A 12,467-nucleotide genomic window follows, 5' to 3' on the forward strand; every position below is an offset into this window, starting at 1 on the left:
ATTGTTTCTCATTTTGAATTTTCTCTTTGTATGAGCCTGTTCTAATTTGATAGAAAGAATTATTTCTGAGAATTTCAGGACTTTTACCTTTGTTATCTTCAACTTGAATTTTTGTATTCTGGTCTTCCTTATCTTTAGCTTCAACTTTAAACTCCACATCGGTTTTGGAATCTTCTTTATTGGCTTTAGAATTCTCTGTTTCAACTTTGAAATTATGGGTGTTTTCATCTTGAGTTTCCTCAACAACAACTTGAGGTTCATATTCCATTTTAGGTCTAATCTTTTACATTACAAAAAAAATTATTTTCCTCTTCACCTTAATTCCCTTTACTTTATTTATTTCGTTGCTTTCCTTTTTCTCAGAATCCTTCTTGCTTTCTTCTACAAATGTTTGACCTTTGAGTTTAGCCTCCCCTGTTTCCTTCCTTTTCTTTTTTGTTTCCCAACTTTTCTGATCTTCTTATTTAGCTTTATCACATTTATTGTGCAGAAAAGTGTTACAGAAAGCACACTTTTTTGGTTTCCATTCATAAGAGATCTTCATTACATTGCGCTTTCCTTTTATGTCAACAACTGCCATTTTCATTGATAGGACACTTCTAGGATGCACTTCAATGCTAATTCTAGCAAAAGACAAGTGCTCTCCTCCTTCAGTTATTGGGTCCATATATAATAGTTTCCCAATTGTACCTGCAAAGTGATTAATCGCTTCAGCATTGTACATGTGGGCGGGAATGTTACAGAGCTTGAACTAAATCTGGGTCTACTTTATAGATTCATATATTCTGACCATTTTTCCAGTTTCATGCAATTTGATCATATATAAGTATGCCCATTCTCCAAGATTTTTTTCCTATTTGAGCCATTTTTTAACTGCAGGAAGTAGATGTCATGTATGTTTGCAGAAATTTTTTCAAGCCCCTTTTCTCCCCACTGTTTAATTAGACCCTTTTTGGTAGTTGGGAATGATACTCTGTTTTTCCCAATGAAGTTTCCAACTACCACAAACTCCCAGTCTTCAATACATTTCTCCTCTACTTTAGAAGACAGTTTAAATTCAAAAGGAGAGTTGAGTACCTCTACTTTTGTTTGGATATCCCCCAAGTAGATTTTTCCTTTGTATGCATGATCTTCAAATTTCTTTTCTGCTTTATTTTTTCATACCTCGTTGACTTTCCATGTTGAATTACTCTTAATAGTGTAGGTATTGGTTTTGGGAGCTTTCATCAACTCCTTCATTGCATCAACTGACCATTTAACTATCTCCTCATATTCTGTTTTCTTTAGTAAATTTCAGTCATAAAGATAATGAATATTGAGTTGGACTATTATTTGCTGAGTTTTTTCTTTACTGATTGTGATTTCTCCCTTCTTACATGCATTAAAAGTTTGGTAATCTGGTTTTAAGACCAAATAGGTTGGCTCTTTCATTATAACCAACCTTCCAAATTTCTTCTTTCTTCCCCTATTTTCCTACATCATTTTCTTCAGAAATTTTAACAGCAATTGGTTTTTTACCTTTGCTACATTCATGTGTTTCATTGATTATTTCTTCAGCAATCCTATCAATTTTCTTTTCAGCTACCTCTCTTAAACCTCCCATCACAAATTCTTTGACTTCCTTATACTTATTGATTTTTTCTTCTCATTTTAATGAAAAACAGAACAAAGCAACAAAATAATAAAGAAGAGCAATTACATAATAGGGTACATCAGAAATCCTAGTTATATAAAACAGGGTAAACCAGAAACCCTAACCTTCAAACCAAGTTTTGTAGATGAATGATCAACCTAGCAATTAGAGTTGATACCGTGTCATTTGTGCCGATTGTGCCGATTGTGCTGATCATACGCACGTTTGACAAGCGATACTGAGAAATTAACAACGTGAACACAATAAGCGAACCACAAACCTTGATACCGTGCAAATCGTGTCGATCGTGTCGTTCGTGTCAATCACGTCGATCGTGCTGATCATGTCGTTTGTGTCGATCGTGTTATTCGTGTATTCGTGATGAGAGAATTTGTTGCTGGAATTTTTGCCGAAAACCTAAAATCTCCATATTTTTCTCTCTCTTCCTTTAAGGCTTAATATGTTTTCATATGTTTAGAATGACATACGATTAGATTTAAATTAAGAGTTATTATATATATAGAGTTATTATATATATAGATTAGAGGTTAATATAAATAAAATCCTTCTTTATTCTTAAAATTTATTAATTTTGGTATGATATTCTTTAAATTTATTAATTTTTATAAGGTTAAGGTTGAATATAACTTTTTATATTATTATATATATTAAATATATGTATTTATATTTTTAAAATATATAATAAATTTTTATTATTTTAATATAATATAATTAAAATTATATTCATAAAATTTATTAATTCTTACATGTGAAAAAAAAGTTTATTAAGAAATAGAAATTAAAAGAGATAAATATATATATATAACGAGAGATAAATAAATTAGGAAAAGTTTATTAAGAAATAGAAATTAAAAGAGATAAATATATATATATAACGAGAGATAAATAAATTAGGAAAGATAAGTTACATCATGTGGATGATTGTGGAGAGAAAATGTTGTATATCTTTACAATTTTAAATTAAGAGTTATTATATATAGTAAAATTATTTTTTATTCTTAAAATTTATTAATTTTGGTATGGTATTCTTAAAATCTATTAATATTTGTAATTTTTATATGGTTAAGGTTGAATATAACTTTTTATATTATTATATATATTAAATATATGTATTTATATTTTTAAAATATATAATAATTTTTTATTATTTTAATATAATATAATTAAAATTATATTCATAATATTTATTAATTCTTACATTTTAGTGTGAAAAAAATAGTTTATTAAGAAATAGAAAATAAAAGAGAAAAATATATATATTAGGAGAGAAATAATAATTAAGAGAAATAAATTAGGAAAGAGAAGTTACATAATGATGTGGATGATTGATGCTTAACTTGAAATTAATATTTTGGCCATTCATTTTTAAAAATATATATATTTACAGTTATACGGGTATTAAGGACCCAATTTTTTTTTCCGACATGCATGAACTTTAGGAACTCGTTTATGTTTAGGTAGTATACGATATGTGTTGTGTGATGCATTTACGTGTCGAGATTTGTCAATGAGGATTGACAATTTGTCTCTTTTACAAGTGATGTTGAGTGAGATTTGAGCAAAGGACAAAAATTCCGAGGTTAAATCTTTGTTTCACTTAGTAAGCTCCCTTAGTAATAGGGCATGAGTGACGACAAGGGAGCATCTCAATTCACCCACTATTCTGCTTAGACTAAGGGATAAAGAGCCAATTGTCCCAATTGTCCCTAACATTATCTCGGTCTCAAGTACATATCTGAATGAGAAGATATCAATATTGTTACTTGACTACATGAAGCAATTACTCAATCCACCCTCTAGTCAGACCCGCTTAACCTACAACTTCGCCCCTTATATATACACCTTAGATGATGAGGTGTTAGTAGAGTCATGGTACGCCTCAATTGATGATGAAGCTCAGAAAGACGCTATGAAGATACTACGGCTACAACAGATACGAGATTGAAAGAAAGTCATAGTCGAGGAACCTTCGTTGAAAGAATTGGAAGTATGTAGCATGCCTCAAGACTCGAAGAAGGTGTCAAGCCTAAACAAGCTTTAAAGATGGAAACCTCTTTACTTGCTAGAGCACAAGCTATATCGCCACTACTCACCTTAATTAGGGTTGCAGATAAGTCAAGTCGAGCTCAAGCCAATTTGAGCTCGAGCTTGACTCGATTCAGTATTTACTAGCTCAGCTCGAACTCAAGCTCAAACAGTTTATAAATTTGAGCTCGAACTCGACTATTTACCTACAAGCTCGTCTGACTTGAAATCTTGAATTAAAATTACATTTTGAAGCTCGAGCTCGAGCCCTAATTCGAGCTTAAATTCAAACCAAATTTTATTTTCAAAATGAATATATTAAACTTTCATACTTATTCAACCTTCAAAACATGATATTTTAAAATAAAAATATGAAACTATCATAACTATTAAAAATTTCAAAACATTATATATAAAGAGTTCATTTCCTTCATTATAGTCGAATTTTCTTAAAACAAAAAGAAATTAGAGTTATCTAAAATCAAAAGTAATAGTTATAAAAGAAGTGAAAATGAATTTTAATTTACCTTTATGTAGTATGAAACTATTCCAAGAAAATACTACGCTTGTGAATAAAGGAGATATAATTTGAAGAAATGAAGCAACCTCTCGCGAATGAGAGAAATTGTGTAGGTGAAAGATAATATAAAAAAATGAAGTTAACTCTTCAGAATGAGTAAGAAAAATTATGAAGAGAAAGAGTCACGTATAATATGATGATGCATTAAGAAATTTTAACTTTTGGGTAATAAAATTTAATAACGTGAATTGTGAGCCTAACTTATTGACTTTGAAAAGACATAAAAATATTTATTTTGTATTTTAAATTTTAATATTAAAATAAATAAAAAATATATTATATATAATGAAGCTCGAAAAAACTCGACAAAGCATCGAGTAAGTATTATATGAGTTTGAGCTCTACTCGAAATCGGTCAAAATCAAGCTGAAAGTCGAATTTTAATTCAGCATCTCACGAGTGACTTAACTTATTTGCGTCCTAAATAAGTCAATTTAAAATCAAGATAATAAATTTAAAAAAAATAAAGATATTAAATCAATATTCAAAATATTTTATAATTAATGATAATGATATACTCTTGTATTTTTATTTTAAATATATAAATTTGTTATCTCTTTTTAAATTGATAGTAGTAAATAATAGTTTATTAAAATGACATTTTAATCAGCAAATTAAATATCGTTCTTTTATTAATTTTTTAAAATTAGTTAACTAATTAATATCAAAATGACTTGTTTTTAGTCCTCTTTCATCATTATAGACACATTAATCAATAAAATGTACTCCCAACATTGTGTAAGCACATGATTTGTTACAACAACGTTGGTTTGTGCATTAAGAAAATATCTACCACTATTTCTTTTAAATACTATTTTTTAAAAAAATTGAAAGGTAAGTTTGAGGGTAATCATAAAAAGAAATGCATCAGAATGAACTTTTATAAAAGAAAACGGGAATCTTAACAAAAAAAAAACGTTATTAAATTTATTAATGTATAAATAATTAAGGTATATTTCAAATATTATTTTAACTTAATTAAAAATTGATTGATATATTTAAAAAATAATTTTAATTTTAATTAATTAAAATTTATTTTAAATTTAAACCTAAATTTAGTTTCAAATTTTGGATTTTCAAACAAACCTAAATAATTTACATTTATTTTTAAAGTTGAGAGTAAGAGCTGAAGTTGGTCCACCAGCCCTAACCAACTAGTTATTGATAGGCCCAAATAAACAACCCAATTCATTTATATTTAATAAAGTGGACTTTAGACTTACATATCACATAAATAAATAAATAATTAATTAAATATATATATATATATTTATATATATATATATATATATATATATATATATATATATATATATATATATTCACCCTTAAAATATGGGTGCATTTAAAAATTAAAAATTTATAAATTTTGAATGTATAACACATTTTAAAAATTAACTCCATATATATTTCTATAAATTATGTCATATCATTTTATATTTATAAAAAAATAAATACTCAATTAAACATATGTACTTATCTTATCTTTCACCTAATTACATTTCTTAATTTCTCTTTCTCCTCTAATTTCTAGTTTTTTATTATTATTAAAAAATATTTTTTTTTTATTTAATAAGAATAAAGTCTGATTTTCTAATTAAAAATGTTTAATCATATATTTATAATTGTAAATTTTATTTTATTTAATAATATATAACATTTTAATAAATTATTAACTATTTTATTATTATTCATTTTTTCTGTTATATAAATAATTTAAAATTATATGTAAATTATTATTAATATATATACACATCATTTATATAATTTTAAAATATAATTATTTTATAATTTACAAAATTTAATAATTAGTAAAATATTATATTAATATATATGAACTTACATAACTTTAAATAATTTTTATTATTTATATAATTTTTTAATTTCAAATATATATATACATAGACTTATTTATCTAACTTTTTTTTATCCTAAGCTGAGCCAATTTATATATATAATTATGTACTAAGTTTAAACTATTTTTTTTTATTAGCTAGTTTGTAATTGAATTCAAATTAAGTGTGGACTAAGTTTTTAAAAAAAATATTTGAAACAAATTTATTTAAATTTAAAGAAAGGCTTTATTTATATTAAAAATTAGAAAAATATTATTGACTTATTTTTATATAAAAAAAATCCAATTCAATTAAAATATAACCTGAGTATTGAAAAGAGTTTTAATAAATTATTATGATATGATAATGATCTGGATGCTAAATTTGTAACATTTAAAATAGTATTATATATCTCCTCATTTGGTTAAATTGAATTTCGTATGACTTTTATAAAATTTCAAAATCTATGTTTCTTATTATAAAATTATACCAATAATAAATTTTTAAACAGTTTCCCGACTTTGTTAGCTTGATATATACTTGTCTTTTTTACATAATTAAAAAAATTAATTTCACTAATTTAATAATATATCATTTTTTAAAACTATATATATATATATATATATTAGAAAGAAAACATGATGATATTAAGCACATCTCTTTTACTCTCCATCTTCTTCTACATGCTTCCCTCTATTTACACTATTCTTTTTTATCATCTCTTGTCGTTCATTCAAAGCTCCTTGTAACAAGTCAATTCTTCTAACCTAATAGCTTAAATATTCATTCAAGGTTTTAATTTTTAAAATTTAATTGGATTTTGTTTTCAATTCAATTTAGATTTTTTTTTCTGAAATTTAAATAAAAATATTATATTCTTTTGAAACTGAAATTAAAGTTATTTTTAAAGAACTAATCAAATTAAAAAACAAAAGTCTTAATTTGAATTTAAAAGACTAAAACCTTGAATTAATCATTTAAACATAATGGTTTAAAAAAAGTTGAGTTGTTGGGGAATCTATGAATGAATAACGAGGGGAATGACGAGGAATCACAAGTGAAAAATGTCGAAATCATTGATGAAAATAGGGAAGAACAGATATAGGTAGAGATCTAGAGTACGAAGAGATATTTTGTATTATCATGTTCTCTTTTAAATTAACAGCATTTGAAATTATTAAGATAAAATTTTATTTTATATAGTAAAAAATGGATTTTAACGTACATTTATAATTAAGCAAGGCTGGCTTGTGTGTGAGTTTTTGATTTTATTTTAAATTGCTTTTGATTGCATGTCTTTCTATTTTCTTTTTAGACCATATGACTTGTGTATACATGCTTTGTTGAGTGAATTGAACCTCAACTCTCGTGCAAATTTACAACAAGGTGAGTTTTCTATTCATTTTTGGCAGATATTAATAATTAACCTGTTTTGGTATAATTTTATTCATTTACATCAACCATCTTAATGATCTTAAAGATAATCGGAACATAACTTAAATACAATACGAAGAAACGAAATTGCTCTATTTTGGATTATGTAAGCCAATCCGATGTTCATATTGCTGAGATGACGTTAGAAAAATGTTGGCCTTCTCAACTAATTGTCAAGAAATTGGTACTGACTGTAAAGTCTGTATATGTTCGGTAGATTATCGTCAATTTTTTGCAATGAAAATTGCTTATTATGGTTTATCTTGATTGCTTATTTTTTTTTTTTTTATTGGTCATGAATTAGTATTTGATATCGAATAACTTAGGTTAGTTGATGAAGTTTGCATTTTCAGTTGGTATAGTAAATATTAAATTTTAATTAATTGTGTCTTGTTTACGGTTAACTTTCTAATAAAATATTTATTAAAATATTAAAATATTTTAATTTTATTTAAACAAATAAATTTAATATATATTTATAACTTTTTTTCAATAAAATTTATTTTATATAAAAAAAAATAGAGCCCTAAATAAGTTAGATGAAACAAAAAAAAACAAATAGGAAATGAAAGACAAAAAATCGTAATTACCAAAATAAAAACTTCATTTTCAATAATTTACGTTAACAAAATATTAAAAATAACATATTTATTATCAAATTAACTAAATGACTTCATTTATGGATCATCTGGGATTATTTCCAATTTGTTTGTTATACATTATTGAAATTTTAATTATTTGGATAAATTGTTTTAAAGATATACATATTTTAATTATATGATTGATTAAACTAATTTATATATGGTTAGATTTAGTAAATACACATTCAAATTAATAAGATGATTTTTTAAAAAATCTCAAATAGAAAATTACAGTTTAATAAATTAAGAAAAAGAACTTTTTAATCAAATATTTGTAAACAAAAATAATTAGTTTTAATTAAAAATAAATAAATTATTATAACAAATAAGACTATTCATTCTTTTTTTTTTTTTTTTTTGTTAGTAATAGAAATCAAATATTTATAAATAATTATGATTTTTAAGAAAAAATTCAAACAGCCTAGGAAGAAAGGAACAAATAAGATATGGACCCCCAAAAGGAAGCCTACATGTGTATGTGAGTTGGGACACTTGGTCAAACCAATGCTACATATCAATCACTCCATTCAAAGTTTCTAAATTTTTCTTGACAATGATATATCACTTTATAATTTGCTTATTCATTATAATTTTCCAACCAGAGCTTTTTTTAATGTAAAATTTTTTACTTATTTGGTTAAAATATTATAAATAATATATATATATATTTACTAAGACAAAATTAGCATAAAACACATTACAAACGAATCATTTACACTGTCAACAAATTCCTGGTCACAAAAATCATTAAATTCATTAACAAAAATATACTATATATTTTAAATTATTTTTTTTTATTTATTATTATATATTAATAACTTTTAAATATTTAAAAATATATATATATATATATATATATATATATATCCTTAAAATCATTCCTAATCATTATTTTTTAAATAATTCAAATTATTTAAAAAATTCAAATCCAAACAAACCCTAATAAACAAAATTAGATATACACTATAACAAATATATTTATTTATTCTTGAAATTTATAATAAAATTATTTCTGTATTATAATATAAATTTTTAATATTATATTATATCAAAAATCCTTTTATATAATTTTATCATAATTATTTTTTACTTTTTTTATAAATAGTAACCGTGAGAACCGAGAATCACCAAAGTAAAAAGTTAGGCACTTTAGAAAGATGATTTTGGTAGTTCGGATTCTTCTTATCGCCTGTCTCGGCCATAAAGATAGAGGTCTCATTCTTTTAATATTTTGTTTGAGGAAAAAGTTTTTTTGTTTTACCTAGGTTTTATCCTAAAAGCTTTTGTTTGGTAAAAAATTAGTTTTTAAAATTTAAAAACTAATTTAGTTTATAAAATATGGTGTAAGTGAGAGAATGATAGTTTAGAGAGATGATAAAATTAGAGAATAATTTTGATATTTAAATAATAAAATTATTTGATTTGATAGTTAATAAAATATTTAATTTTAGAATAAAAACTGAATTTTATCCCGAAAACTCAGTTTTGAAGTGTATAACTATTAATCCCCAAGTTCCGTACACTAATGAGATTACATAAAATAAAATAACTATAAAGGTAACCCTCACTCTAACAGTAAAGAGAAAGTAAAAAACTATCCCTTATCCGATCCGATTGACATGTATAGTGTTTATCCTGTATTACTTAAGATTCATAAAATGAACACAAAAGTGGGAAGCAGGATATCAGATATTTTTGAACATTCACGTCATCATCATCATCATCATCTACTACCAAAAATGTACAGAAAAACCTAAAGATGCTGTATTTCTTGTTTTGTGAAACAAGAATTCGAAAATGGTAGAATGGGTAGGTAATAAAAGCTTATTAATAATAGACTGAATGGATGCATAGATAGATAGATATTCACAAGCATAATAATAATAATACAACAACAGCAGTAACAGTAGCACAGAAGCCAGCCATGACACATAACACATGCTATTGTCAGGACTCAGTATTAGCCAGCCATAACCAGCAGAGCTCAAAAACCCAAAATGAAATTGATGCAAAAGATAAAGAAAAACCCGCCAAAGCACACATAATTGCATTCCCTAGGCTGGGTTGGGGGTAAAAAGCTAGACCCACCAGACCCCATTAAGATGAACCAACCCCCCCTACCCTACAACTACTAGTACTACCTCACAGTGTCTAGATTGATTAATTAATTAATGCCGGAAAATGAAACAAGCTAAGATCCGTAGAAAAAGGGATTAATGGATCATGCAAGGCAAGGTTAATTAAAGACCAACCAACCTGGATGATGAAGTTAAGTCCGATCTGATCGATTACTGGGTTGATGATAATGTTGGGCGCCTCCTCTAGATCTGTTAACACCACCACCAGCACCAGCTCCAATCGTAGGGCTACCGACCATGACTTCACGTTTTTGGGGTGAAGAGAATAGTGGAAAACCAAATACACTGGACTTTGAAAGTGAACATACGGGGACATTTAGGACATGTGTCACACGTAGATTAGCTGAATATGACCTTTCCATTCCCCGAAGCTTCAATCTAGGACCACCGTTGAATGTACTTGGACTACTCGAGCTCCTTTCCAGGCTTTGGAACACCACTTTACCCGATGAGTTCATTCGCGGGCTGTCAACTGATGATGAATCCGTCGCCGGAGCTGCTGTTCGCCGACTTGCCCTTGTTGGATTTTCTGATGACGAGCCTTTCTGTCTCATTACTCTTACTTTTGGAGGTGGGTTTGAACAGACAGATGAATTAGTTGTTGGTGCTGTTGTTGTCGTTGTTGTTGTTGTTCTAGAAAGGATGGGTTTTTCTGAATCGAGTGAAAGTCTTGGCATTTCATCATGTTCGTGACTTGAAGATGAAGATGAGAGTGATAGACGAGATGATATGCAACCAGATGATGATTCGCTATCTGGGTCCTTAAGTAAAGGAAGGTTTATTGATGAATCAATGGCAGCCACGACTGATGATTTAGAACTCCGATGAAGAAAAATCCTTCGAGATTTTGATCCGTTGGTATTAGATTGGGCCGAGGAGGACGAAGACAGCGCAGATTTATCGGACTTGGCATTGTTGTTTTGATAAAACTTCTTAAAACCTAATAGATCCTTCCACCGGCTAGAACATCTCGGTGCTTTCGGAGAAAACAAGAAAGGATCTACTGTATTAGCTACGCCAGTTCTCCTCCGGGGAGATTCTGATCTAACTTCCGATGAATCATCAATCGAAGGTGGTAAAGATAGTTTAGAGAATGAGAGATGTAACGGAACGAGTTTACCGTCGGCGAATAGTTCATCGGCGGGAAGCATTGTTACAGGATCTTCTTCAAGTCTAAACTCAAATTCTCCAAAATCTTGAAGAGAACATTCCAGATCTGGCTCGTTGATCATCTCCGTATGCGTAGACGTTTCGTTCGTCGTCGTCGTCGTCTTGTCACCGTCGCGGCTTAATGAGATACGAGGACTCAACCATTCGTATGCAACTGAACAGTCGTGAAAGTTTTCCGTTGGTATTCCGACGTTGTTTAGACAAGCTGAAGCCATCTCCGGTGACCATGCAACGGTATATATGTGGAAAATGGAATCTAGAGTTGACAGATTTGAAATGCTGCAGTGAAAGAGATGTATATAGGAGAGAGAGAAAGTGGGTTGAAGAAAGCGGGTTGGCCCGGAGTGGAAGGTTGCTAGGGTTTGTTGGGATTGCAGGTGGTCTTGAGTAAGAAGGAGGAGGGTGAAGCAATTCCTTACCAATTACTTTTTGACATCTGGATATTAGTCAAATTTTGGTCAAGTTTTCTAGATACTTTGTTTATTTATTAAAATAATTAAGTGATACTATTTTTATTATACTATTAAGAGATATTTATATGAGAATATAACACAATCATGCAAGATTTTAATTATTAATTTAAATTATGACAATTTTATTATAATAATAAGAATAGGAATGTGATAAATTTATTTAAAATGAAAACAAAATTATAAGTTATACATATGTTTGGGTTAGTTTAATAAAATCTTGGTCAGTTAACATTTAGGTAATGAATAACATATTTATTACATATCGACACAATTTTTAACGGTAAAATTTTGATTTCAGAATACAAACATCTCTAAACCAATCACAAAAGTAAGATCTAACAAAAGTCAAAATTTACATCATGAATAATACATTCATTGCATATACCGACACAGTCATTAACGATAGTGCAGACGCAAGTCATATTGAAGTAAACCTAAAGGGGGAGAATTTTGGAGAGAAAATGATTTGTCACTATTATCACTAGTTAGAAAAAAGATAAAAGGGCGAGGAGAGAGA

The 12,467-nt window shown here is 27.4% G+C and overlaps 1 protein-coding gene across 1 annotated transcript; it reads right to left on the minus strand.

Moving 5' to 3' along the window:
• Positions 1–10,026: 10,026 nt before the first annotated feature.
• On the minus strand, positions 10,027–11,838 carry LOC124936037 (uncharacterized serine-rich protein C215.13-like). Its single transcript, XM_047476486.1, has one exon. It carries the CDS (start codon positions 11,690–11,692, stop codon positions 10,439–10,441), a length of 1,254 nt encoding a protein of 417 aa, XP_047332442.1. The 5' UTR covers positions 11,693–11,838; the 3' UTR covers positions 10,027–10,438.
• Between the last annotated feature and the right edge of the window lie 629 nt (positions 11,839–12,467).

This window comes from Impatiens glandulifera, chromosome 4 (genome assembly GCF_907164915.1).
Source record: "Impatiens glandulifera chromosome 4, dImpGla2.1, whole genome shotgun sequence".
Lineage (NCBI taxonomy): Eukaryota > Viridiplantae > Streptophyta > Magnoliopsida > Ericales > Balsaminaceae > Impatiens > Impatiens glandulifera.

Bases quoted from the DNA above. Each gene is read 5' to 3' on its own strand.
- LOC124936037 (XM_047476486.1), bottom strand. From the start codon at position 11,692: ATGGCTTCAGCTTGTCTAAACAACGTCGGAATACCAACGGAAAACTTT.